The sequence below is a fragment of the Phalacrocorax carbo genome, chromosome 3 (assembly GCF_963921805.1).
Source record: "Phalacrocorax carbo chromosome 3, bPhaCar2.1, whole genome shotgun sequence".
Lineage (NCBI taxonomy): Eukaryota > Metazoa > Chordata > Aves > Suliformes > Phalacrocoracidae > Phalacrocorax > Phalacrocorax carbo.
Window position 1 is genome coordinate 14,974,268 of NC_087515.1, and position 27,151 is coordinate 15,001,418.

At 49.6% G+C, this 27,151-nt stretch overlaps 3 protein-coding genes across 4 annotated transcripts in view; 1 reads left to right on the forward strand and 2 right to left on the reverse strand.

Moving 5' to 3' along the window:
- Positions 1 to 1,575: 1,575 nt before the first annotated feature.
- On the reverse strand, positions 1,576 to 6,957 carry YIPF3 (Yip1 domain family member 3). Its single transcript, XM_064445947.1, has 9 exons — positions 6,803 to 6,957; positions 6,513 to 6,719; positions 6,333 to 6,439; positions 5,668 to 5,713; positions 5,187 to 5,279; positions 4,574 to 4,705; positions 3,929 to 4,042; positions 3,338 to 3,461; positions 1,576 to 2,063 (listed from the first exon to the last, which is right to left on the reverse strand). The coding sequence occupies exons 1-9, from the start codon at positions 6,875 to 6,877 to the stop codon at positions 1,942 to 1,944; spliced, it is 1,020 nt and encodes a 339-aa protein (XP_064302017.1). The 5' UTR covers positions 6,878 to 6,957; the 3' UTR covers positions 1,576 to 1,941.
- An 84-nt stretch (positions 6,958 to 7,041) lies between these two features.
- On the forward strand, positions 7,042 to 10,545 carry POLR1C (RNA polymerase I and III subunit C). The gene is made up of 9 exons (XM_064445948.1): positions 7,042 to 7,318; positions 7,414 to 7,485; positions 7,583 to 7,690; positions 8,144 to 8,276; positions 8,396 to 8,515; positions 8,720 to 8,872; positions 9,051 to 9,200; positions 9,764 to 9,880; positions 10,231 to 10,545. The coding sequence occupies exons 1-9, from the start codon at positions 7,244 to 7,246 to the stop codon at positions 10,347 to 10,349; spliced, it is 1,047 nt and encodes a 348-aa protein (XP_064302018.1). The 5' UTR covers positions 7,042 to 7,243; the 3' UTR covers positions 10,350 to 10,545.
- A 1,965-nt stretch (positions 10,546 to 12,510) lies between these two features.
- XPO5 (exportin 5) overlaps positions 12,511 to 27,151 on the reverse strand; it is a 30,369-nt gene continuing 15,728 nt past the window's right edge. For both annotated transcript variants that reach the window (XM_064445932.1, XM_064445931.1), the window contains exons 21-33: positions 26,244 to 26,425; positions 21,219 to 21,319; positions 19,991 to 20,087; positions 19,309 to 19,445; positions 18,577 to 18,674; positions 18,060 to 18,106; positions 17,758 to 17,852; positions 16,828 to 16,890; positions 16,223 to 16,305; positions 15,365 to 15,472; positions 15,042 to 15,179; positions 14,719 to 14,883; positions 12,511 to 14,188 (exon numbers count right to left, since the gene is read on the reverse strand). In XM_064445932.1, the coding sequence (XP_064302002.1) occupies positions 14,048 to 14,188; positions 14,719 to 14,883; positions 15,042 to 15,179; positions 15,365 to 15,472; positions 16,223 to 16,305; positions 16,828 to 16,890; positions 17,758 to 17,852; positions 18,060 to 18,106; positions 18,577 to 18,674; positions 19,309 to 19,445; positions 19,991 to 20,087; positions 21,219 to 21,319; positions 26,244 to 26,425 (1,455 nt within the window). In that variant the 3' untranslated portion in view covers positions 12,511 to 14,047. The remainder of the gene's footprint in view (positions 14,189 to 14,718; positions 14,884 to 15,041; positions 15,180 to 15,364; positions 15,473 to 16,222; positions 16,306 to 16,827; positions 16,891 to 17,757; positions 17,853 to 18,059; positions 18,107 to 18,576; positions 18,675 to 19,308; positions 19,446 to 19,990; positions 20,088 to 21,218; positions 21,320 to 26,243; positions 26,426 to 27,151) is intronic.

A 27,151-nucleotide genomic window follows, 5' to 3' on the forward strand; every position in this document is an offset into this window, starting at 1 on the left:
CAGGGCAAGTAGTGCCAATTAGAAACCAACCTCCCGTGAAGTTATAAAGAAGGAAATACCAGAGTCATGCAGCATTGCAAACACACATTTCCATCTTGTCAAGTCTGAAAGTAATAGGAATTCTGGGAGCTTAAAGTGGTTCAGTTGGTCCAAAAAACCATAGAGACTACTACCCAAATAATTATTTGATTTCTCCAAACAACTTACTCCAAGTAGTGTTCTTCAGCTAAAATGTTTCCTCTGGGTTGGGGCTGGGGGTGTTGGGCCAGGAGAAGAGAGTGAGAGAACATGTCTTTTATGCTAGTGTTTGTTAGCAGACAAGCTTCTTGCTCTTGGAAGGGCAACAAATTATGAATTCAGGAATAAGGAAACAGTGGAAAGTAGGCCTGTGAGTGAAAATGTGCAGGCCCTATCCACTGACATTTTTAACTGAAGCAGATGACCAGCCTGACAACAGTATCTGGCTCTGTCTTTCATTGCACCTTGGCCCAAATGCCACTTTAGCTGCACCCTCTGCCACTAATACAAGCAAGGGGCCAAAGAGCACAGTTTTGACATGCCTTCTGCCTTATGCACAGCTAACTTGTAGGTACACCGAGGGAAACATTTTGGGTTTTTTTCCAGCCTGAGCATAAAGGTGAACTACTCTGAGGAGTGGCTCCTCTCCTCCAGTCATCCAGAGCTACAGGGAGGAGGTGAAAGCCATCTAGCAGCTAACAGCTTTCCATTCTTGGACCAGTACAAGGTAGAGCAGTGAGGGAGGGCTACATCTGAACTACGCAGCTGTGAGTGACTGCAGTGCAAGTAAGCCTAGGCTCAGCTGGGCTGCTTCCCCCACCGTTACTGGAGTTTTCCTGCATGGTAACCAACTCTGTTATCATTGTACACTCCCCCAATTTCTCCCCTTGTTTAATGTAAATGCTGGAGAAGAGTTTGCCAGAGACTCTCAAGGCTCCAGGAGTCCTTTCAGTAATAAGGCCTAGACTCAGCTTGAAAAGCCAGAGAGTACACAGCAGGCTGTGTCTGGGGGAGCAGGATGCCGCTCCTGCTCAGACCAATGGCGAGACAGCCCCCATGGCTGGGAGACATGATGGCAAGCTGTGTCAGGGTGAGCCAAGGTGAACTGGCCTCTTCAACAGAAGTATCCACAGAAGACCATGCACAAGTGTGACTGCAGGGGCAGCACAACTGCTGTCCCACAAGCCACACGGGCAGAAGGGTCATAAGAACAATAGGTGGTGCAGAAGCATGGAGACATAAATTTCTGACATACACAGGAGAAGGGACAGCGAGGTGAGACAGCAGCTTGGATCAAGTGAAAAGAGCGGGATCAATCTGGAACATGACAAGGAAGAGAATATGGTTAACACTGTGCTGTTCCTGAAAATCTCCAGAGAAACTGAAGTTCCTGTGCCTTTTGGAAAAGGTGCCCAAGAGAGGCCATGTGTCACACAACATTTGAAGTAGGACAGCAGAAAATTGCAAAGAATCCAGCTTTGAGTCTAGGACAGGACAGATAAAGGCGTAGAGACCCAGCAGCACTCTCCCATTACACAGGTATGCTCAAACACAAGATGTCATTCAGCACCAACATCAATTTAATTCTTCCCTCTTCAGGATAGGAACAGGGCAGATAGCCCTGGAGTTACATCAGCAAGCAGAAAGAGGGGTATAAGGGACAACTGTGCTGGGAAATCCCAGCTAAACACATAGGCAACAGAACCACACAGCCCAGACCTGGGTGGGGGAACAGTGTAGTTCTTCTGAGTCACTGAGGTGCAGTCCACTCAGCTGCCCAAAACTGCAAGTCAAAGGACAGGTCCAGGAAAACTAAACCAAGTCTTCTTCCTGCTGTTCTGTCCAGTTCCTAAGAGGCAGCAGGTTATTATGGCTCTATGCAGCCCCAAAAGTAGTGAATGAAGCAAGTCAAAGTCTGTGAAACTACAGGGCCAATGCAATGGCTTTGGCTGTTGTGTTCAATACAGCATTGGGAACAACTGGAATGTCTCTGGCAACTCTCTGAAAGGGTGGCACGTTGGGGCCTTCCAATGTGTCCAGGATACCTGCAGGGAACAGAAAGGGGAGAGTGGCAAGAATCAGTTCAGATGCAGATGGCATGTTTCATCTTGCTTTTCTTTCTGGCCAGGTAGTGGCTGATGGTGGCAGGGCCTGACATGTGAAGCACTTGGAGGCAATGGGAGGAGACATCTAGCCTCAAAAAATGTACAGCAGTAAACACCTCCATCCAGAGGCCACAAGGTACAGATCAGAACTGGAAAACTATGTGTTCCCAAGAACGCAGAACCTTTCACTCTGAGGGTACCAGATCCAGTCCCCTGCCATTCGACCTGAACCGAGACATTGCCAGGGATACTGCTCTGCTGAGGCAGCTTGATAAAATCCTCTCCCACCTCAACCCAGCACAGACCCTGCTCTTAGACCAACTGTTTGCTTTCATCCTGAGGCAGACTTGCAGGCTCACATCAGTAGCTGCAGCTGGGGGTGCAACGTGGAATGTGTATCTCTGCAATGTGAACATAGCCCATGCTTGGCAGGAAACATGCGTGTTGATGCACTGTCCCCCAGTTCCTGTCAATGACCTTCTCAAGACTGATAATCAGAGATCCCTGAAGGATAAAATATAGTCCAAGCAGTTTTCTATTTCAGCTGCTGAAAAGTTGCAGATCAGTGCTCAGAACCTTTGCCGTAAGAATGGATCCAGGAAAGAACAGTATTTACACCTAAAAGGACTTGTAACACTGTGCTGTAACCACAAATTACGCAGATTTAGCTGCAATACCATGAACAGATCTGGCTGCCTAAACTCAGAAAGGCTTTTTTTTGTTTTTGTTTTTTAAGGGGACTTGACTATGTATAGCCTGGTAAACTGACTGCGGAAGATGCAGCTTCTGCCATAAGCATTGTACAACAGAAGATAAAAAAAGGTGTTACACAAAGAAGAAAAAAGACTTATGACACATTTCCTGATCAGAGAAAAGCAACCTGACTTCAGCAAGATTCAGGAAGGACATCTGCATGCAAGAACAGTCAGTGCTGCAACACTTCACTTGTGGGGAAGGAATAAGCATCCTGCCTCACAATTTGTGTCTTAAGTACTCCAAATACTAAAACTCAGTGCACAGAGACCACCCCACATGTACCTCCTACCCTACTTTCAGTTTCCTCTAATAAAGGTAGTGCTGGTCATGTTTAGGTTGCAAACTGGCACAGATGCCCTCAGGTCAGATCCAAACCATACATCCTTTCTCTCAGAACAAATACCCGCTCCTCTTCCCCCAGATCTAACAGGATATGTCTTCATATCTCCCTTGCTTACCTTCTACCACCTTGTGGTAAGCAAAGTGCAGATAGAGGAGGAAAAGCATATGCAGAGCAGCAAGGGTCCCACACAGGATGAGCCGCTGGGTATGTCCCACAGTGCGCGACACCAACACAGCAACCTAAGTGAGAGGTGGAAGTTAGAAACAAGGTAGCTGCTACCTGAGCCTCTGGCATCGCAGTCATGAACACTCAGGAGGATGCTCCAAGCAGCAAGAGCCAGTGGAAACACTGCTCAGAGCCTTTTCTGCAGTTTGCATCACCAAATCAGAATAATCCGACTTCGTTTCATGTAGGTGAACCTTGCCCAGTTTCATCAAGAGTTCAGGATGCTCAGGCATGGCTCTCCACAGCAGCAGGGACTGTAAGGGAGCAAACCTCCTGCATGTTAGAATGCATGAGGATATTAAGCCAAGCGTCACCTCCATATGCCAGTGGCCAAATGACCCAGGAGCATCAGGATGTTCTTCACAGCAGCCTGACTGCTTGAGAAATTAACTGCCTGGCCCAAGGAATAGAAAGCAAACAACACTTCCCTCCCTTTTTTTTGTCCCTAGGAGAGGACAGCCCCTGGCTGCCTGTCCCTTACCATTCGTAGTGTAGAGAGTCCACCAAAACCCAACCAGAAGACATAAAAGAGGGAGTGGAAGTGGATATTATAGGTGACAAAGAGAGTGATGCAGTGTCCAAAAAGGCCATAGCCCTGACAAAACAAAAATGTCCATGTTACAAGCGTCAGTCCCACAAAGGGCTGTTGATCAAGAGCATGAGCAGCCTACTCCTGCAATGCTTTGCCAAGGCAAAGCTTCACAAACCGCTCGTTTGATGCCAAAGAGTCAACCAGCACAAGAATTTTAACAGCAGCTCCCACCCAGATAATCTGTCTGAAGGATTCACAGGGATGTCAGAGATTGCAGCAACTTGGGAAACAGAGGAAAGAGCCTCCTATTCCAGAGAAATTGGAATCTCCAGGTTTTTTTACCACCAGGCTCTCAGATCAGGAAGTGCAAAGCAGGAGATCGGCATGAAGGAACTGCCTCTTTGTGCTATTGCCGTGCCAGGGTTGGGGCAGGCCAGAAAAGCATCCTGGAATTCCAGGCTGTCCCAGTGCAGTCACCTGGGACCACTGATTTACAAGGACCTTTCCAATTCTCTGGGAAGAGCTCACAGGCCACCCTCATGCTGGAACACTGTGCAGCCAACCCACACCATGGGGCATCCCATTGGTACATACCAACAGTGACAGCATCTGCACCATTGTGATTTGTGCATTGCACAGATATGCCAGGAAGTAGATGAAGGAGGAGACGCCCAACCAGTAACCGAAGCAGGTGCCAATGGCTGTGCCCATCAGTGTGCCTTCTCTCTGTGGAGACAGCATCAGGATGAGGAGGGCTCAAAGAAGTGAGGAGAAACGTCTGGACGACGCTCTTAGTTGTATGGTTTAGTTTTAGGTGTTTCTGCGAGGAGCAGGGAGTTGGACTCAATGATCCTTATGGGTCCCTTCCAACTTGATATATATTCTATTCTATGATTCTAAGTGACCTGCCAGCACCCAAATCCCACCCCTGAGAGTTCCCAGAGCCTCTCCAGGCATTATCAAATAGCTGCCTAGCAGCACCCAGGGTGCCATGTGACCAACGCCCTAGCTCTCCCAGCAGCAGAGCATCATGACTTTCTCATGTGCCCTTCCTCCCATCCCCAAACCAACAGGCTCTTCCTCAAATCAATCTACTTTTCAGCAAGATGCTATTCAGTCATGGAAAAGGTTTCTTCTCCCTTTCTAGTATCACTACAGCAATCCATAGCCCAGTCAAACCACAACTTATCACTGAGACTTGACGTACAATGATGGTGTCCGAGGTCTTCATCCCATGCAAAAGGATGGCCACCAGTGTGAAAACCAGCATGAGGGGTCCATAAAGCTCACCTGCAATCTTCTACAGGATTAGACAGATCAGGGAAGGTTTGGTTAGTGTGCCTGAACACCAGGCTCCCCACCCCCAGTGATGCAAGAAGTGCCTCAAATGAAGTTTATCACCTATCTGCCTGAGAAGTAACAGCAAGGCCATTGCTGACAGGAACCAGGCAGATAGGTTGCACGAGGAGTCTGTCATGTGTGAAATAAAGAGGTCTAGAACTGTACCAGCACTACAGGTAGCAGATCTGCTTTTGGAACAACCACAGGAAAGGGTTTACCAATATTTTCAGGGAGACAAAAACCTTAGAAACTCAGGCCCTTAATAACATAAGCTACTTTTAGTTTTTCAAGGTGTCTGCAGGATGTTTGCTTGACCATGGAGTCTGATTCAGCAAAAGGGAACTCACCTGTGGGAAATTAATCATCTTCACAGGAATCATGGACTCCAGCAGTCTGCATCACAGCAAAGCAGGGAATGACATCAGGAGCAAGGAGGACAACAGGATGGTTAACAAAATGCTTCAGAGGATCCCATACACCCATTACCAGTGTTTTCTGCTGTGATCGCAGGCCTTGGGGGACAGATTTTTTCTAAAGGGTCACATAAGGTAACCAAAGGAGACAAACCTCACTGTCAGTGGGTTAGCTTTGCTGGGGAGGATTCAACGAAAACAAATTAGGGATCCACTCAGGGATGAGAGATCATGGACTGGAAGGAAAGGCACCTTCCTTCATCCAGCCTCACAAAACTTTGCCTTTCTGGACAGAGCTATGTTGCAAGCCCAACAGAAGCCACATAAGGCATCCAAGTAGTAAAAGGCTGAAGATGCCCCAAAACCCTTTTTTCTGCCCTGAGCAGCAGTGCTGGGTGCCAGGGCTGCCAGCCCACCTGGGAGACCTCATTAAGGACACCAGGACAAAGTGCAGCGTGTTTCCCCACACCTGAGCTTCGCTGTCAGCCTACTCTGGCTTGCCCGCTCTGGGGGGACAGCCAGCCTCTCGCCGGCAAGAACCCGCCGGTCCCCCCTCCCCGCTCCCCTCCGGCAGAGAGGCCAGGGCAGGCCCTGCCCACCTGGCGCGCACTTGGACGGGCTCCACGTCGAAGTAGGGCCGGAGAATGTCGATGTTGGCGTAGAGGCTGAACGCCCTGGAAGCTTGCCTCTTCCCCGCCTGCCACATCTGTGGAGAGAAGGGAGCTGGCAGCGGCGGGCGGCCTCTCCCGGGGTGGGAGGCGGCAGGGGGCTGCGCTCACCTGGTCAGCCACCTGCCGGCCCAGCTGCCCCCGCAGCCCCTTCATGCCTAGGAACTCCCCCTCCTCCTCCTCGGCGGCCCCCGCCTCGCCCTCCGTTTCCTCCTCCTCTTCCTCCTTCATGCGCTGGTGCATCTCCCCCATGTCCTCGAAGCTGGAGCCCGACGTATCGTCCATGTTCTCCATGTCGATGACGGCGGAGCCGCCACCCTGCGCCGGGGCAGAGCAACGTCAGCGCCCGCTCCGCTCCGCTCGGCCCCGCGCCGCCGCCACCACCTCCAGCCCGGCCCCACCTGCATGTTGTCCTCGAAGCCACCCCAATCAGCGGCGCCAGTCCTACTGCTGCCGCCCGCCGCCGGTGCGGACATGGCGCCCGTCCCGCGCCGCGCTGGCTGCGGCCGCTCACCAGCCCCGGAGCGACCGGATGTGACGTTAGCGGAGGTGGGAACGTGTCTCCAAGATCTCACGAGGCCGCGTTGGGGCGGGCGCGTGGGTGCCGCCGCCATCTTGTGTGTGGCGCGGGGGTGGGAAGGGCGCAGTGGGGTGGGGGAACGGCAAGACGGTGAGGGGGAGAGGACGGGAGGGGTGCGCTGCCGCAGGGACCCCCGCCCGCCCGGTGGTGGGGGAGCGCCGCGCTCCCGGGTCACGGCGGAGCCACGCATGGGCGGGCGGAGGCACGTCACGTGCCGGGGTGCGCCACTCCCCCTTCGGTCACCCCGCTGGCGGCGGCGGCAATGGCCATGGCGGCCAAGCGGGGCACCGACGAGATGCGGGACCGCGTGGTGCTGGGCGAGTTCGGCGTCCGCAATGTGAGTGGGACGTCGGGGGGCGTCGGGGGCCACCTGGCGGCACCTGGCCACAGCCCCGGCCTCCCTCACGGCCCCGCCTGTCTGCCCCCGCCCAGGTCCACACCACCGACTTCCCCGGCAACTACCCCGGCTACGAGGACGCCTGGGACCAGCGGCGCTTCGAGGAGGTACGGGAGCGCTGTTGGTTGGGGCCGTTGGGGGCGGGGGTCGGGTCGGGTGCCGCACGCGGCGCCCGGCATGACCCACGGCGCGTGGCCCGTGCAGGCGTTCCGCGTGGACATAATCCGTGAGGAGGAGGGCGCGCTGGAGTTCGACATGGTGGGCATCGACGCCGCCATCGCCAACGCCTTTCGCCGCATTCTGCTTGCGGAGGTACGGTGCAGGGAGCTGCGGGGGGGGGGGCTTGGGGCGCTGGCCTGGGAGCGTGGGTACGCGAGTGGTGGGGAGTGGGGAGGGCCCTGCCTTCTGTCAGCCCTTGCAGGCCGGTGCTGGGTTTGGAAGGGAAGTTCTGCACGCCTGTCAGGAGCGTTAGGGCCTTAGCAGCACCAGCAATAGTGCTTGTTGCTCTTAAGGGTGCTGTGTGTAACATCAGTGGATCAGCCTACCCCTCACCTCTTGTGATCGTTTGTTTTAAAAACAAAAAAAAAACTGGAAGGCAGCATGTTGGGTATAAGGGTATATTGGGTAGCCTGGTTTGGCTGAGACACCACTGAAAAGAGTCCGCAGGGCAGTTGTTCATGGGAGAGAAGGGACAGTAGCTGGGTATTCTGTTTGCATATAGGTCAACTGTCATCTTACACTGATTTGATCTCTCATCTCCCTGAGGTGCCAACGATGGCTGTAGAGAAAGTCTTTGTGTACAACAACACATCCATTGTGCAGGATGAAATTCTGGCTCATCGCCTGGGCCTCATCCCTATCCGAGCAGACCCTCGCCTCTTTGAATATAGAAACCAAGGTGAGAATCTTGGATGAAATAGAAATATCGAAGGTTTCCCCCAAAGTAGGAAATCAGGGTCACATAAACTGGGCAGGAGAATGATTCTGGAGAGGCTCATGCTGTTCTCTCCTTCCCAGGAGATGAAGAAGGTACAGAAATTGACACTCTGCAGTTCCAGCTGAAAATAAAATGCAGCCGAAACCCTCAAGCAGCCAAAGAGTCATCTGATCCTAATGAACTGTATTTCAATCACAAAGGTGAGATCTCTCCTAAAAATAGGTGCTGCTTTTTTTGTTTTTGGTCTTCGGAGACAGGATTTGGTCTGTTCTCTCAGTGCTGTGAGCAGAGCAAGCTAGTTCCCTCATTCTGCTAAATTTAGGTTTTGCTATCTCCAGCCTTGTACAGGTCAGCAACCTGTTTTGAGACAGCAGCTGGCTGATGCTTGTGGCTTCTCTTTGCAGTGTACAGCAAACATATGACTTGGGTGCCCTTGGGGAATCAGACAGACCTCTTTCCAGATGCTGACTTTCGACCTGTTCACGATGACATCCTCATTGCACTGTTGCGACCTGGCCAGGAAATAGATGTGCTTATGCACTGTATCAAGGGTATAGGTGAGCCATGGGTCCTGGGGTGGCAGGAGGAGGAGTGTGAATGCTTGGGCTTCGGCACAGATGTGCAAAGGGGAAGGGTGGAGAACTGGCTTTCCCCATGGAACTTTAGGCCCTGGCATCCTTGCATTCTCGTTCCCTGTGGCTGGCCCTCGTCCTTGACTCTTAACTCTTCACGCAGGTAAAGATCATGCCAAGTTTTCTCCTGTGGCCACGGCTAGTTATCGACTGCTTCCTGACATTACTCTCCTGCAGCCTATCGAGGATGAGGCAGCTGAGATGTTGCAGAAGTGCTTTTCTCCTGGAGTCATTGAGATCCAGAACATCAAGGGTACTTTTTTCCTGCTCGCAAGTGCCTTTTTCCTCACAAGCCTTAGCAGAGGCTGATTAGAGACTAGAGCCAAACCTTGCAGAGACAAAACCACATTGTGATGTTGTCTTGCCAATCAGCAGCCATTCATGCTATTCTGAGCCTGGTTTTATGGATGAGTGGCTGTCATGTGTAGATGTGTGAGGTGATAAACTGGGATCTCCCTGAAATGCTAAGGCATCGGGTCTCTGTCTGCAGAGCTCTGCAGCTGCTGACTGCAGCTTCCGGTACTGTTCAGTTGTCTGTAAGCCTGGGTAGCGAGTTTGCTCTTTCTAGCAGCTGTGCATGGAGAAGACTTCTTGTGTCCTGCCCAGGGACAAGCTTTGTGTTTGGGTTGGAACTGTTCAAGAAGACCAGTTCTGTGAGGCTGGAGTTTTGTGCTGGGGATGTGCTAATTCTTTGTAGTTGTGGCTTTGCTGCCTTTGCTGATGGGGGAGTGCATGTCTGAGGGGTGACCACCTGCTATGACCACAAGGCACCCATCTGCTGTAGACGTCCATCTCATTTCATCTCTTCCTCTTCAGGAAAAAAGGTGGCAAGAGTAGCCAACGCACGGTTGGACACATTCAGCAGAGAAGTCTTCCGTCATGAGGGTCTAAAGAACCTTGTGCGCCTGGCAAGAGTACGAAACCATTACATCTGTAAGTGCCCCATTTTGCACAGAACACAGAGCCCTGCTGTGGTTTATGTAAACAAGCAGAGACTGGCCAGCACATACAACTAGGTCTCTGCCTTTCCCTTCCCTCCTGCCCCTCTCATCAGCCTTCATGCATTCATATTCCAGCGGGTAACTACTGAGTTTGTGGTTTGGTGTTGCTTGAGAATTTGAATGTGTGCTTCCTGCCAGCAAACGTAACCTCTTCTCTGGCAGTGAAGATCTGGCTTGTTAGTAGTGCTGTGTAAGGAGAGATGAGGTACAGAAATGCTGGAGCCAGGTGTAGGAGGAAGCTACATGGTAGCTGCGGCTGTGCTGACTTATGTCTCTGTGCAGTTTCAGTGGAGTCGACAGGTATCTTGCCTCCAGATGTGCTGGTGAGTGAAGCCATCAAGATCCTGATGGGAAAGTGTCAGCGCTTCCTGAATGAGCTGGACTCTGTGCCTATGGAGTGACCAGGCTGTAGCTGGGAAGCATATCCCTGCGCTGCTGTTCTGGGCTTCCTGCACCTGCCTGCAGGGGTGATTCCTCTTCTGTAAGCAAGAGGTTTTGAGGTGGGCTTGTTAAGAGTCTTAGGACTATCTCTGAATTTGTTGTCTGTTGGTAATGAGCCTCAGTGAGGCGATGTACTAAAATAAAGGCTTTTCTTTACAGCTGTCTCCTTTTGTGCTGTTCACAATTGTGAGACTGTAATATGCAGAGAAGAAAGTGGCAGCGCGTCTAAAGATGAGTAATAGCATTTATTTTAGATTGCATGCAGTATGTGAAAAGGACTGATACGGCAGTGTAGTAAAGCACTTTGCAGCGCACACCAGTGAGATTTAACAAGTCAGTATCAGTGTAGGGCTGTTTCGCAGGTGTCTCAAACAAGCTCCAGGGTAGTTAATGTGGTAGCTAAAAGGCTGTACTGTCAGTGGGCTGGAACGCACCTCTCAGCCTTTATTCATAGGTGAGTTGGGGTTGTTCAGTCTGGAGAAGAGAAGGCCTCCAGGGAGACCTTATTGCAGCCTTTCAATATATAAAGAGGGCATGGAGAAAGACTTTTTACCAGGGCCTGGAGTAACAAGACAAGGGGCAACGATTTTAAAGTGAAAGAGGGTAAACGTAAGGTTGGACATAAGCCTCTTTTTTTTTTTTTTTTTTTTTTTTTTTTAAGATGAGGGTGGTGGTGAAATGCTGGAACAGGCTGCCCAGAGGTGTTGTGGGTGCACCATCCCTGGAAGTGTTGCAGGTCAGGTTGGATGGGGCTTTGTGCAACCTGACCTAGTGAAAGCTGTCCCTGCCCACAGCTGTGGGGGTTGGACCAGATGGTCTTTGATGGGCCCTTCCAGCCCAAACCATCCTGTGATTGTCATAGATAGTACTGGGGTTCTCTGTGCAAAGGTGGGGTTTAAAACTATGCTCTGTAAGGACTGACTGTCCCTTCTTAAATATCTCCGGGTACAGCATTTCTTCCCAGGTGTTAGATTTGACTACACTGTTCTCCATTTCAGTGACTGAAAGTACTTTGGGCTGACCTAGAAGCAGACCTGGATGGTGGAGGGCAGGTGACAGTCAAAGGCCTGTCTCTACCCAGGGACCTTGCAGGTTAGTCTCAGTGGTAAGCACTACTGTTAAGCAGCACCAGGTAGGCCTCAGCTTGTGAAAGTCTCTTTGTCAAATTGATGAAGAAACTGGAACTTCAGAGAAGGGCTGGGAGTAGTGGTGTGTCCCAGTTGCATAAGTCAATCCTCACTGCGATGCTAAAATTTAGTGTAGGAAATCATACTTTTTTCCCTACCTGTTTAACTGGTCCATAGTTACTGACACTGTAAACATCCTTTAGGTGTTAATCCCATTTGAAAAAATAGTAGTTTCTATCTGAATCCTTCAGTTTAAACAAGCTGAAGCAGCTTCTATGCTGAGCTGGATTACAGCTGGGGCCTTGGGAAAAGGTTTTGTAACAAAAGCTTAGATTGACATTGCTCAGGCCCACCTCTCTGAGGGCTTCTGCTTTTGTTGTAAGAGACCTTTCATGCAGCCTTCATCAGCTAAGGGGCCAGACCAAAGGCAAGAGCTACGTCACCTTCCTGTGTTACTGAAAAGGTCAGTTAAGAGCATTATGGCTAAACTACAGTACTATCACAAGACATTGCTCCTCCCAGCGACAGCAGGGGGGAGTAGGTAAGTAGCTTGGAGGCTACTTCAGTAGCATATGCACTTTTTTGTGCACTGCTTCGCATATTTCCCATATTGCTTTTGGGACACAGCATGGAACAGCCATGCCAAAGGGTTTTGCTTTGGCAACCCGTACCCTTCAAGCTGTAAACTGGGACCTAGAAGCTGTTGTGGAATTAATATGAACCACTTGTGAATGACACATAAATACTTCAAAATGCAGTTTTTCCCCTTGCCTTCTAATGGAATTATGTAGTCTGGAATGGTTCATCCCCTCCCTGATAATGTATGTTGACTACCAGCAAAGGTGCTCTCTCTTATTCTAGGTACCAAAAAAGATGTGCTGAACAATCCTTAGGCAGGCAGGCTGGGCAGAGCAGTGGTCTCAGATCTTACAGAAACAGATAAAAGAATAAAAATGAAACCATGACACCATGTATATGAAACCATAACACCATGTATATGAAACTGGAATAGCTTTACTGACATTCAGAGGTGTAACACAACCAGTTCAGAGACAGCTTCAGATTTAAACATTCCTACAAAAAAGGGTCTAAAAACCATTAAAAAAAACCCCCCTTGTGTCTAGCATGAAGTCACAGAATGTTAAAAATATCACAACACAATAAATACACCTGGCCTTTGCTAGGGCCAGGAGCCATGATAGCCCAGAGGTTAAAAAAGTTTGAGGCTGGGGAAAGTGGAGGGCGCTGGTGCAACAGCAGGGGCAGGAGGGTGAGTGGATTCCCAAGGCCTGTTTGTCCTTTCTACGTTCCCACCCCTCTCAACTCCAGCTTTTCTGTCCAGCGTGGAGACACCACCTTCTCTGCCCATCAGTTTATTACTTTTTCTGTCTCCTGAATGGCAAAACTGCTAGCTAGCTCTGGCCAGACTCTCCCAGCTCCTGCACTAACAGTAGGATAGATCATGTGAACCATTCATCATGTAAGAAGAACCAGTATTGCAGACTGGAGTGGTTTGATGGAGTCCCATCTCATCTAAAACCCAGTTTCTGACCTGGCTCCCCTGCCTGTAAACTGCAGTATAAAGCCCACCCCTCCCACCCCACAATTCTCCAAGAAGTACCAGACTGGGTGAAAACATGGATTACTGTCACCTCCACAGCAACAGGGTGAGGAGGTCCCTTTTTGTTTGCAGGTGCTTCAGGTATTGGTCCGGCTTTTGTGTACCCTGCACTGGCCATGTTCTAGTCTACAGGGCATGGTAAAAAGCGGGGGGAAGTCTGTCCTGCTCCCCCTGAGAGATGTCCAAGAAAGGCTGGCACAAAGTAAAAGCCTTCCATTTGGCTCTGGGTAGAACAAGCTGTATGATCAAATACATATACATGTATCTGTATATATATGCATTACAGTGTCTGCCTCCTTCTAGAGAGCAGCTGCACCTTAGAAAGGCTGACCTCGAGGGAGATCTAGAGCACTGCTAGGCTTCCTGGCACACAGCCCTCAGCCCAAGGCTCAGCATCCTGGAGGGAAATGGATTCATCGGAACACCAGTCTGCTAGGGAAAAGTGCTGATGGGCATGATGGGAGTGTCTGATGTGTTCCCTGCAAAGCCCGGCTGCTAGCACCCAGAGGAAGATTAGGGTAGCCCCTTTTCGCATGGTGTACTACTCCGCCTTTGGCCTTAATCCTAAACCCCAAGGCATGAAGTGGAGCAAGCGTGACCCAGGGCTACAGGATGACCAGGCTTTACCTAACAGAGTCTATGGGCTCAGCTCCCGCCTTGCAGAGAGGCAGAGGTCTGAAGATGCTCATCTGATGGAGGGAAGGGGAAGGAATTGGGGAAAGCTTAATAGACTGGTTCAAATGCCACTGCAGGCCCCATCCCAGTGCAGAGAGGAGAATGGGATGGGACCCATGAGGGGCTTTATTTAGAAGAACGTTTGTGGAGGCGATGACAAGGAGAATCTAATGTGCTTTCTATGAGGAGAGACAAAATATAAGGTAGGGGAGGCGATGGTTGCAGCATCCCAGGCTCAGGGCTCAAAGAGTGCAGTGAGGCCCTCTCCATCCTCATTTTCTAGCACATCTGTCTCCAATGATGGCTTCACCTTTTTGAAGAGAGATGGGAGGTTCCGGATATGAACCTCCTTACGGAACTGCTCCCCGAGGGGCTTCTGCAGAGGACAGACAGGCAGGCATCAGTCATTACTGCCTTCAGAGCCCCACTCAACTCAGGGGCAGCCCACCTGCAGATCAGAGGCAGACCCCAAGTTCTGAGCACGCCCTAGGCCTGGACCCCATGCTTGCATTTTGGGGTTTCTCAGGCCTGGTCCTTCCCAAGTGCCCAGCTCCCTAGCTTTTAACTCAGCATGCCTTTTAACTCCAACGCCACCATCCTCACAAGAGCCCAGCAGCTTCATTCAAACATTTTGAACACCCTGTTCGCCCGGCCACCCTGGTGCAAGGTCCCCTCTGCCTCTCAGTGAGAAGTCATTGCTGGAGGGGCCAGGCAGCCTGTGCTGCTGTCCCCACCGTACCTCCAGGTTGAAGAGAGACAACAAACCCTGAGAACATGCTGCAACAGCTTCCTGGTTGGGAAGGGGGGTGGTTGGGGAGAGGCAGAGGTAGGCTGACTGCCTCGTCACTTCTGCAAGGTATGGGCATGAAATGAAACAGGTTCATTTTTCTCCGGGATATCACCTACCCCAATGCAACCTGTGATGAGGCGCTTGAAATGATCCTTCCGGCGCTTGTCTGCCACCTTCTGCAGTGTTGGGTTGAGTAGCTTTGAATCAAACTGCTCCAAAGAGTCCCTCTGGATGTCTGGGATCTGCTCCATCACTGCCTTCAGCTCAGCGTAGCGAGGGCGCTGCAGGGAGAAGTACAGTTAACACAGCTCTGCTAGGGGAGCAGCCCTGCCCTCCCTGGAGGGCTGTTAGCTCCTCTGCCCCTACCCAAGCAGGCATGGGATTAGTTTTCCACCACTCCCCAGCCAACCTGGCATCTGGACAAACAGCAGTGTCTTACCAAGGCCTCGTAGATCTGGAAAGCCAGGTGGACAAGAGCTGCCATGCAGCCATCGTGCTGCCCATGTGTCTGTAAACCCTTCAGCACACTTGTGAAAAACCAGGACACAGCATCGGGCAGGAGGTTTCCTGGAAGCACCTGGAGCCAGGAAGAGGCACCATCAGCATGGAAGCAGGATACTGATGCGTGACTGCCTTTCTGCAGCAGTTTGGTCTTCTCAAGGGAGAAGGTGCCCAGGGGTGAAGCAGCCACACTTCTCACTACATTCAGAGCTTCCTCTCCCAACCCTGCCAAAACTAATCCCTTCTTCCTCCCAGAGGTACCTGTTTGAGCAGCGGCCAGCAAAGCTGTGTTGTGGTTCTTTGGCAGGACAAGGTGTCCTTCCAGGAGAGGGATGTGTAGGCAGTGATAAGCAGCGCAGTGCAAACATCCTGAAAAGGAGTAAGTGAAACCAGTCAGAGGAATGATTTCCCACCTCCAGGGTTCAAACCTGAAGGGAGCCAAGAGGCAACCCAGGGACTCTGCAGGAGCTCCCTGGGGCTATCTTCTGAAAATCCTGTATACTGCTGCTGCTCCAGCTACAGGTGATCACAGGCACCCAATGTGCACTGTCATAGCCACGAGGAACCAACGTCAAGCAACCCTGCTCCCTTCATCTCCCCTGGAAAGGCCCTGGAGCACCCACGGACTCCCAGCGACTGCTACTCTCAAGTAACTGCAAAAACTTCTGCAAAAGCTTCTGAGGCATCCACAGAAAAGGACGAGTACAGAGGTACTGGGATGAAGGTAGTCTGTTAACACTTTGGCTCATGTGCTAGCTCTGGCAGATTTTACAGAAAAAAAGAGCTGCTGGATTAAGTTGTTTGTTGTGAAGGCTGGAGCCCAGGATGGAGGTAGAGCCAGGGAGCATCCTGGGGGCTGAATGCCCAGGGCCTCACCCACAGAAGGGCTGAAACTCTGTAGGCGGCATGTTATACTGGATCCCAACCCCCATTTCCTTTCTGGCTTCTGCAATCATTAGCAAGGCCCTTAAAAACCACATTACGTTCCTGAGAGAAGATTCTCACACTGGGGAATGCTCCAGCAGCCTAGGTCTCTGTAGCAGCATCTGGCTGCACCACAGACAAGCGTGACAAAGAGTACAGGGAAAGGATGGTGGAAGTCAGAGCATGCGCTCTTACCTCCTGCTTCATCAGACACTTGCCGAGCTCGGTGAGCTCTGCGCTGGCAGGGGGAGTCACCTCCGTGGCCATCGCCTCATCATCTGCAGAGCAGAGAAAAGGCAGCACTGTGAACATGGCCTCCAGAGGACTGAGGGAGACACCGGGAGAACTAAGCTGGGAACCAGGGGACAGCACACAAAATCAGTATGCTGGCACAGCTTGCCAGAACATCTCTCTACAAGCAGAAAGCACTCATCCTTTGTGGGGCAGGAACAGCACCCAGCTAGCTACCTCCATCTCTTGGGAAGACCATGCACATAGCCGTCCTCTCCTCAGCCCTCCTTTTGGTACCTTAAGAATCCGTGCTGCAGCATGCTACCTGTAAACTCCACAGCACATTTGTTCCTAGGCTGGACCAGGTTTTTCTGTGGCCCGCAGATACACTGGGCAGGACAGAGCTGAAGGCTTCTGTCATGGTTTTGACCATGACAAATCACAACAGCTTCTTACCAAACCTATCCCCTCACACAGAATTTCCATCAACAGGCCAGCCTCTCCCTCAAGAAATGCATGAAGAAATGGGAAAAGTGCTTGCACACACCAACAGGCGGGCATTTACTCACCGTCTCCATCTACAGCAGCAGTAGTGTTATGCTCAACACCTTTCTTAGAAACACAGCAAACAGCTGCAAAAACAGTTGCAGGTCAGAGTTGCAGAAAAGGGAAGACGCTACTTCAGAACATGCAGAGATTATCCCAGACTCTGATGGGCTCACAGCTGCTTCAGGCTCCCCCAGCTCTTACACAGCAGCTGAAGAATCTGAAAGCCCAGTATAAAAGCCAAATACTGCACTACCTGAAAGGCTGAAACACCCCACCCACAGCATCCTGCAGTGGAACCTGCTACACAGTGGCTGCTTCACCCTACTGAGTTCATGACTGAGAACCAGGAACATGCAAAACCATTTGAAGCCTATAACCTGAGAAGAGCAGCATCTTAAGGCAACAAGGCAGATCAAGAAAGGAGATATAAGATTGAGGCCCTGTAATCTCTATGCAGAGTCAATTTTCCCAGCATCTCCGCTCAAAGCCTCGCTGGCAAAAACACAATGTTGTAGAAAGGGAACACAAAAGAGACTGCCTGGGAGGGGGGACTCTTCCCTTCTGTCTGGCTAGAGACACGGCAATTGCCAGCAACAGAACTGCTCTACACTCAGGTTGTCCACAAATCCATGTCCCGCATTGGGCTCCAGGGCACAGAAAGGGAGAACCCAGATTACAAAGGAGGACTGGACTCCTACAAAAACAGTGCCAAAAACATGGAGCCCTACACAAAAGAAAGAAAACTCTCTTCTGAAGGTTTTGAATTGATCTCTTACTAGTTTTTAGCTAAGATTTTGGCAGAGTTAGCTGTCTGACACCTAGCTTCTAAGGATTATGTTAAATACTACTGGCCATTATAATTAAGTTTTACTGCACATTGGAAATTACTATTGTCCTCTCCAGGGAAAACTTCCCAAATACCCCGGGGGACCTAGCTGGATTTCACTTACTGATGAGATCCATGACTTCTCGGGTCAGCAGCCTGACCAGCTGTTCCTCAAGCATCTCCTGAGACTCAGGGTTGTCATCTGCAGCATCATCCTCACTAAAGAGAACAAGTTTTATTGTGAAGGGAGCCAGTGTCTTAAAAAGTGTCCCCTCTGCCCAAGCACAGGGAGTGAGTCACTATCAGGGTAAACACAGTGTTTTCTAGTCCTCTCCGGGTAGGTCTCTTCCCTGGACAAAGGGCCAAAGCTCCATCCCACCTCTCATTTCCCCCTTTCCATACTCCTAACAAGGGGTGAAAGCTTACCAGAGCATGCTTCGCTGGTTGATCACCTGCCATTTCTGAGACAACCTCTGTTCAAGGCAAAAGGGAAGATATTCAGTACCTTCCTAAGGAGCCACGCTGGACACAATGCAAAGAGGCCCAAGTGATAGCTGCTGATAGAAGCACTAGAGCTTTAAACACAGCTTTCATGCTAAGCCCCATTTTGAATGGGACAAGAACTGATACCAACTGTGCTGAAGATGCTGTGGCTGTGCTGGCCAATGGAATCTGAGTGGGGTGTCAGGAAAATGAGGGGACAGAGGCAAAATAAAAACGCCACAAAAATTCTCTGGGCTGAAGGTTGAGGAGCTGACAACCCTGCAACAGCCAGGGTTCAATGCACCTCAAAAGCCCCCTAAATAGCATTAAAATCATTAAGCGCTGAAGCTCTGCCCTTGTCTCTACCGGCTTTGGAGAGACATTCTTACCCATTGCTGGCAGCTGCTACAAAGGAGTCTGGGCAGCCAAGAAACAGGCATCAAACAAGTTGTTTTCTTACCACGTGCAGATAGGTAAAGAGTGGTCCCAGCATGGGGCAGACAAGGGTTTCGTAGTATTCTGAAGGGCAGGAGAGTACTAAGGGCTTCACAAACACACCTGCACAGGCCAGTTAAGGAAGAGACCCAGCGCATACGGCCAGCTTCTGGGGAGACTGCAGCATGCTGCCCAAATCATCCCATTCCACTGGGGGGCCAAGTGACAGACACCTTGAAACCCATCTTCTCACAGCCCTGAATTAACAAATAGCATCTCTACACAGCAAGAGCATGAGATATTCAGCTCCTTCCCCTGACAGTTTAGCTGACAAAGTTGAGGGTGCTTAGCACCCATTTCCTAGCTGTAAGACTGAATGTCCAGCCCTGGAAAGTGGGCTGTGAACCCCAGATGGTCTTGCACACAAACACAAAGTCTAGTCAGACACACTACTGCCAAGCTCCTATACTACCCAAGCCCCCTTGCCCCCCAGAAAGCGCTACCCAATCTCTCATGGTGCCTCCAGGACCACAAAAATCCTTTGCATTTATTCTCTCTGACACCATGCGCTGCTGTTTCTGCTTATGCCCTCCTAGGCTCACACCTCATCCACACCAGGTGTATCCCTGTTTGTTTACCTCCTCAATCACCCTTCTTTGGCTTGACCATACTGGAAACAATGCTAGAAAGCCACCAGGTTTTCAATTTACATGCTCAAAGCCTCTCTAGCTGGCCTGAGACAATGACAGAAGGATACGGAGCATGGGACGCAGTCTGTAATCAGGAATGTTGTTGAGGTTGACGAAAGCTGAGCTGAGGAGCTGGGTGGCGAGACCCTCAACAGTGTAGAAGTCCTGTTGCATGGAGGGGCCTACATTTCCCAGGATATGGAAACTTCAACAAAAAACAAGTTAGTTGCAACTCTGCTAGATAAGATACCATGCCTCTGGCCTGCAAAGGCTTCAAGTACTATCATCTTGAGATTAGATACTTGCCATGTTCTTAAACAAATACTATAGAGGAATTTTAGCATGGTATCTCTTTTTTTTTTTTCTGGGATACCCACAGAGGGACAATGAGTTAAGCATTTAAACACTAAAACGCACTTTTAAGTGCTGATGTATCCTAATACACAGTTAAAAGCAGCAGAGGGACAAACTAGGTCAGGATTTCAGATAAGTGCTTCAATCTCACTACTTAACTGCAGGAGAGCGAAAAGCAGATCCACATTTTGAGGTACTTTTTCCAGTGACTGTATTCCATGTGTATGTGGTAGGTTACAACTACCGAGGATAGTTCACCACTGCAACTCGTACTTGGATATTATAGGATACAGCTCACATGAAAAGTGTAACTCTAGAAGTAGTCAGCAGCCAGCAATAGTCTACTGCTCCAGCTGTGCAATGTTGGATTGCATGGCGGCTATCTGGTGCTCTTACCAGTTGTCATAGAGGGTACAAAAGAAGCCCTGCATCCTCTCCAAGACTGTTTTGTAAACAGGAGAATCATAAAGCTCCAGCAGAGGCTGAGGGAGACCTGTGGGAAAGAATAAGCTTCAGCTATATTAATGAGAACACACATCTCATTCAGATCACAACATGTCACGCTCTTCAGAACATGCTGGGCAGGCCCATCCAGCCTGATGGCAGTGAGGAAGGTGCTTGGCAAGATCAACATGCAGCCAAATGGGAAGAGGTGCAACAACCCTGGTGCAGAACCTCCCCTCAGAGGTCAGCCAAGTTCAGATCGGTTGTACCCAGGGCAGAGGTATTCCCACTAAGGTTCTTACAGCCCCCTCATTTCCCCAAAGCAAAACTTACTGGAGCTATCAGAACCCAGTCAGAAGCAAAGCTGACAGTTGTGCAGCTCCTCTAATAGACCATCCCTTCAGGTTTGTATTAATCTCTGTTGAGTCACAAACTACTGCTGAACTACGACATTAAAAAATTTAGAACAGAGATCGAGGCCCTGCTGCTTTATGTGAAGTGGTTCACAAACAGTTTATAGGTCACAGGAAACAGGTAAAGGAAGCATGTCCTCATTTTACAGACAGGAAACAGAGATAACACAGACAAAGCAACTTTCCCAAAATATTTCACTGTCTGTCAGAACTTGAAATTAAACCCCAATTTCCAGAGTCATGGTCTATACTTTATCCACAAGGCCACCCACTTCTGCTTGGCTGGAAAGGCTCCTGTATTCATAAGGTCAAACCTGTTTTAAGATGGTTCCAAAAGCCTCTTTCTAATACACCGTCTGGAAACAAATGACAAGGCCATACTGCAGGACCTGGCTCTTGTCCTCTAGGACAGGTCTCTGCACCAGTACTCGGGGATCCTGTGAGCACTAACTAGGCTCAGAGGAAGACAATTACAGCACCCCCAGTTTCTCCAGCCTGAAATGTCATGTTGGAGAGACCACCACTCAGCTGGGATAAGCAGTTTGGTAGGGTACCCTTCATTTCATGCAGAAGAAACCAATTTGTCTGAGACCAATAACTTAAACTTCTTCATTTCAGCAGGATAAAATCATATCTGTCTGAGCTCCGAATACTATGAAGAAGCTGGCTCTCCAGCCCCTCTTCACTTCTACCACTACCGATGGACCTTTATCTCAAATACCTCTGAGAGTCTGCCCACACATTCCTCCTGAAGAGAAGCCCCTTACCTAGGATGGCATTCTTCTCCACCTCCAGCATGTCTAAGGCCTTTGCAAATGTCTCCCCCAGCCTAGCCACCATCTCTGGCATGTAGAGATTGTTGTGAGTCCTGAAACAGAAGAGCACTTGGTTTATACTCGTGTGGGTCAACCCCTTTTGCCCTTGACAGTGGGATCCTCTCCTTCAGCTTGTGAACAGCTCTTCTGAGGCAGATGATGAGGAAGGTGAGACCAAGCACGTGTGCATGGGATCCCCCTTCCCCACCTGCAGAAATATTGGGGAAGCTGACCCAACAGAGACATGGAGTGAGTCCACCTCATGTCCTGAATCTCCTGGCTGCCCCTTCCACTTATTTCAGTTCACCCCACCCCTTGCAAGCACTGGCAGTAAAAACTCCCAGCAATTCTCCAGTTGATGCTGGCAACAGCTTATTAGCTTGGCCAAAGGGATCAGAGAACGTATTTTAAAAACCGACAAGACATGGATTCTGTAATCTCAAAAGATCTTCTGTGCCTAAGGCCCCTGCAGAGGGAGGGGCTGTTTCAGCTCCAAAATACACACACTGCCCCCCAGGGATGGGTCACAGTCCCCAGAATGGCAGGTGGCATTGGAGGGACTCTGGGGAGAACATCAGTCCGATCAGATGTTACTCATGGCAGACACACGTGCCTCCTGGACAAAACATCCAGCTGGGAACAATTCCGCATCATCAGGAGGCGGCCATGGTCAGCTCTCCACAAGGGACACCAATTCAGCCACGGGTGGCTGGTTCTTGCCATCCAGGCCAAAATGGGTCCCCTCTTAGCCAGGGTACTGACACTCAGAGCTGGACTCGGCAGGGGGTGTCTCTCTCACCTACCTCTCTCCTTTGAGACCTCAGACCTCCACTCTGGGTGTCGCCAGCTGCACACAGCACAAATCCTGCAGCCTCCTCCAAAACTGCAATGCCATTGTACCTGCTGCTAGAGGTGATCAAGGGCAACTCAGTATCTCCCCCTAGAGCAGCGTTTCCCAAAGCAGGGGGTACATGGGAATGGCTGGGGGAAGGGAGCGCAGACAGACCTCAGTATTGTCTCCAGAGTCTCAGCTTTCACTCATGTCTTAATGACTTTTTAATATTTTTTTTTTGGAAGGTCTCTGTTCATAATCCTGGCAACCCCGATGCAGTGACATCTGCCTGAGTTTGCAGAGAGCCAGAGTTAGCTCCAAAACAGCAGCTGTCCCATTTCTCTCTGCAAGTGTTAAATACTTCCCTGCTCACTGCATGTGAGGAAGGCAAGTATGTAAGTTTCATAAGAAAGAGCTACACAAATGTCTTCTTAATGACTCATACTCTCATTCTGGGCTGGATCTAACACCATGCAACAGGCCTCAAAGGGGCACAAGCTGGTTTTACTTTCCCAAGAGGGGCTAGGGAGCAGCCCAGCCTCCACAAAGCTTGGATAATACAGTTTGCTGACTCAAAAAACTGCATTTCTACTTGAGGCTACCCTGAAACCTAGCTACTAAAATCCTTTCCTCTTGTACGTCTCCTGCCTGCTCCATGCCAACGCTGGCTTTGCCTCATGCTGGGCAGAAAGGCAGCAGGGCAAACCCAAGGACTGTGGAATTGTGGGGGTGAACCTTGAAACCGTGCTGCTTTAACCCCAGCAGGATGGGTCAGACAGCCATATACTGAAGCTGCAGTCATGGTCCTTAGTTGTTTCAGAGTCCTTGAAGCATTTTCTCCAGTTTGACAGCTGGGAGGGCAGATGTTCACTCACAGGCTGGTGTCCCTTAATAAATACTTTAGCAAGGTCCCAGGGGTAACAGAGAGAAAATGGCTAATCAGCTGCTCCCCATGGGAGGTAAAATGCACCCAACAGCCCTCAGACATGATGAAGATGTAGCCCCTAGTCATGTTGCAGCTGAGACTCTCAGCAGTGAGCAACACTCCTGGGCATCCCCCACACAGGAGAACATGGAAGAACAAAATTCAAGAGACATTTGTGCTTTAGGAAAGACAAGTATATGGCAGGACTTGGGGGAGTGTATTTTCAGCGATGGTCACAGCTCTGCTGGAAAGAGTGTCTGATGCCTAGAGAGATTGGCTTGTAGGTCAGAGGGTGAGTCCTTTAGGACAGCCCACACTTGAAGAATCGTGATCTTCTTCATCACAGCTGGAGCCATCTACACTGAAAATGCCGTCAGCATTCATGTCTATCCAACAATTCTTTCACCAGCATTAATGCCTTGGTAATGTCAGCATCTCTTCAAGAGGAGTTCCAAAAAAGCCTTTGTCTATACAAAGCATTTGCTGAGCCCTAACCAGTCCATTTGTAACAAAACACGAGCAAACCCCTGCACAATAAAGATGCTGCACCAATCAGTTCATGCAGCTACTGACTCCAGAAACGCTTTTATCTAAATCTTTATCTAAAGGTGGCTGGACATCGTTATTTGCGTTTAAATTCAGGAGAGAACAATTCAAGCCAGAAGCTAGAAAGAACCTTGATGAAATGAGGTACCACAGAGGACAGGAAAATCATCACTCAAAAAGCTGCAAGCAGCGATTAACAAAGCAACCTCAAAATCATTCAGTAAATACAGCTACCAAGACAGAGACATATATGGGTAGGCACAAAAACATAGGCTGGCAGGAAAAACACCACACTGCCTATATCACTCTAAACTACCTTATTTTATCTTGTTACCTGGACTCCCTCTCATTCCTCTTGGGTCTTTGGTCTCATCCATAATCTACCTCAGGCTGCTACCCTGGCAAAGACCCAATGGCTTAACAACTTTCACTGCTTCTGTCTGCACACACAGCAGAATGCCACACATCTGGAAAGCAGCAGACCCAACTACTCAGCCTGAAAAACACCCTTTTTTTGTATACTGGTGTCTGACTTGGTATTCAGTTCAGCTGCTCAGTAGGATCCATACTGCTGCTACTTGCAGATCTGCGCACATAACCAACACAATCTGTGAGGACTTCCACATCTGCTTCCTGCATAAGCACACGAGCAACACTGGACCTTGCTTATCGCCACAGAAAGCTGCCACATGGCACAGAGCTAAGAGAAGCATCCATTCCCAAGTAGTAATGCAGCTATGTTCCTGAAGACATCCTCAACACAGGCAGCTTTCCTGCCAGCCAGCCTTTCTCATATCCCTGTACTTCCTGTCTGCTGACATGCTGCTACAGATTCCATATTCTCTTGTGTGATCCATGTTAAAGAGGGTCTAAGGAAGCAGTACATGGAAAAAGCACTCAAAGCCAGCAAAAAAAAAAAAAACCACACCAGAAGCTCCATTTTCTCCAGAAAGACATAAGCATCATCAACATTTGCACGGAACAACTATGAGCTTGCAGTTTTCATAGGAGGAGGCCTCTACATCCTGCAGAAGGCAGGAAAGGTGTGGAGTATCTGCTGCTCTTAATACATCATTGTTTCTTGTTGGAGCATCCAGCCTTAAGAAAAGCCTGGATACCTGCGTGAAGTACAGGCTGCTCCATGTACGTAACTACCACATGCTCAGAAAATATTTTGGTCTGCAGGGGAGATGCTTGAACAAAACAGATGCATTATCTCAAAAAACAGCCAGTGAGCCTCCTCCTTTATGTAGATGCTGAAGCACTGACAATGGGACATAGCTCATGTGTTTTTCTGGAGGTGGCAAACAAGCAGGCACAGAATTTCTGCTTCTTTACGGGTAGTGATATGAGTTTGACAATTCTTTCCTAAGCTTGTTGTAACAAAGATCCCAAGTGTTTTCAATATCGCATAAGTTCTGGCAAGAACAGTGATTGCACAAGCAAGAAGTCTGTCCATTGCAGCTTGTTCAGACCTTGGGCATTGGTTTAGTTGGTCTCCCACAATATGGAGCATGTTCCAGGCTCTGGAAGAAATGGCATGAGGCTACCTTTACTCAGGCAACTCAACTCTACCCAACCCCTCCCAAGAGCTCATCAATAGGATCTTTAGCCTTCCAGGATAAAAGGCAAAAACACTTCAAGCACAACCCCACAGCCGTAACAAGGTGGTTCAACCCTGCTCACTGGCCAAAGTACCACCTACTGTGCTACACAGAGCTCTGCGATGAGAAACACTGCTAGGGTGGGCCAAGACAGCATGTGCTTGTCCTACCAGCCCAGGACGTTGCTTCTCACTGGAAGCAGCGCAGTCCTGAGCTCAGCCTGCTCACCTGATTCGACACAGCTTGAGTAATAGGGCCCGCTTCCTCACAAACCTGGGAGCTGAAAGATCTAAGTGGATCTGACAATGCTCTTTCCCAACAGGCTCTTGCCAAGGACAGAGCCTCAAGTTTTCAAGTACATAACATGTAGTGTTATCTCACAAAATTGCCCCATAAACCTGGCAAAATCCCAGTGTCAGCAGTTACCCTGAGATAGACTCTTCCTTTATTATTCTGGGAACTGTGTTATTCAGAATTCCCCTTTTCTGCCTCCTCCTGCTCCCTCCTCTGGCTGCCCCAGATGTACACAACACCAGTGACATGCAGAGAGGCACTGCAAGGTAGCAACAGCCTGAGAGTATGCATCCACTGATTTCAATAGCAGACAGTGCTTCAGGAGGCTGGTGTTCATATTCAGCAAAACCAGCTTAATTTAACACTGAAGAGAGAACAACGTAAACAGGATGCGATGAGAGCTGGGACTGCCCTGGTGGTGACTGGAGAGGTGGCCTTGTAGAGGCTGAGGGCAGAGCAGAGATGTTAGTCGAGAAACGATTAACTGGGTGGCAGATTTATAGCAGTGGAGGTGGGGGAGGCAACCCCAGCCCAAGCTCCCATTGGCTTTGATGGACTCTTGTAGGCCAGGCCAATGAACATTCAGAAGGCTCCAGTTTCCCCAGTGCCATTCCCCACTGTGAACAGTCAGGAACAGTACTTGGGCACCTGCACCAGCCTGTGTTCCCGCTGGCTTCACTGGGAGAACATGCTCTGAGTATTCCATGTATTTATCACGGTTTGGCGTTCAGAGATTCTTAAGTCAACATAAATGATTTCAAGTCAACTTGACCCACCTTATAAGAGCAAGTAAATTGTCAAGAAGCTTCAGGACCTGCTCAGTGCAGGGATTACGGTAGATTGGACTTCCACTGGGCATGTATCCCACCAAGAATCCTCCAGCTTTCGCCTCTTCAGGAGCAGCAGGCCAACGCGCTCGTTTCACAACTCCCAGGATGGTGTACACACAAAAGCTTATCTGCAGCAAGAGACGTCGAGACAGTGTTTCTTAACCAGAGTGCAACCTGAATAAATACGTTTTCAGAGAAACCCATCATCATCCCATCTCAAAGGGAACCACCTACAGTGAGACTAATCCGGTGATAGGAACAAACTCTGGTGGCTTTGCTGCCAAGAAAATGCCTTAAGCAATCATGCTATGTTCCATCATCTTCAGTGACAGATCTGCAGATGTAGAGGTCTGTGATGACACAGTGGTCAAACTGCATGAGCCGCAAATCACAAGCACAGCTCTGTGGACTGTATTTTAGTGCCTTCTACAGACCTAAAGATAGCAACTCCATTTGCAGCCTGTCCAAGAAGTGAAGACATTTCACTAACAACTCAAACAACACAAATCATCTCATGTGAATTTTAATTCTATTCCATGCTGCAGTCTCAGCATGACACTTTCCATACTGCCTAGCTCAAAAAGCACGATTCACTGCATCGTATTTCCAAAAATCATGTAAACCAATTGCTTCTCTAAAACCAAACTCTGCTACACAAGGAGTAGGGAACAGTGTGCTTCACTCAGCTGAATAATCTGGTTTTGCATGTCCTGCATGCTCATTACTGTAGCTTAAGGATGCAAAAGCCAGCCTGTTATTCTGCTATCTGAAAAACTACTGATCTACAGCCTAAAGAAGTAGATAATCAGGAGAGATCTTGTGTGTAACCACAACAGAAATGGGGGATGGAAGGA

Excerpts from the sequence above, each read along its gene's own strand:
- YIPF3 (XM_064445947.1), bottom strand. The coding sequence starts at position 6,877 with ATGTCCGCACCGGCGGCGGGCGGCAGCAGTAGGACTGGCGCCGCTGAT. Across the intron at positions 4,706-5,186 it reads AGACCTCGGACACCATCATT|AGAGAAGGCACACTGATGGG; the intron begins GTACGTCAAGTC and ends CTGTCTCCACAG. Across the intron at positions 4,043-4,573 it reads TGCAGATGCTGTCACTGTTG|GGCTATGGCCTTTTTGGACA; the intron begins GTATGTACCAAT and ends TTGTTTTGTCAG.
- POLR1C (XM_064445948.1), top strand. The coding sequence starts at position 7,244 with ATGGCCATGGCGGCCAAGCGGGGCACCGACGAGATGCGGGACCGCGTG. Across the intron at positions 8,277-8,395 it reads CTTTGAATATAGAAACCAAG|GAGATGAAGAAGGTACAGAA; the intron begins GTGAGAATCTTG and ends TCTCCTTCCCAG. Across the intron at positions 9,881-10,230 it reads AGTACGAAACCATTACATCT|TTTCAGTGGAGTCGACAGGT; the intron begins GTAAGTGCCCCA and ends GTCTCTGTGCAG.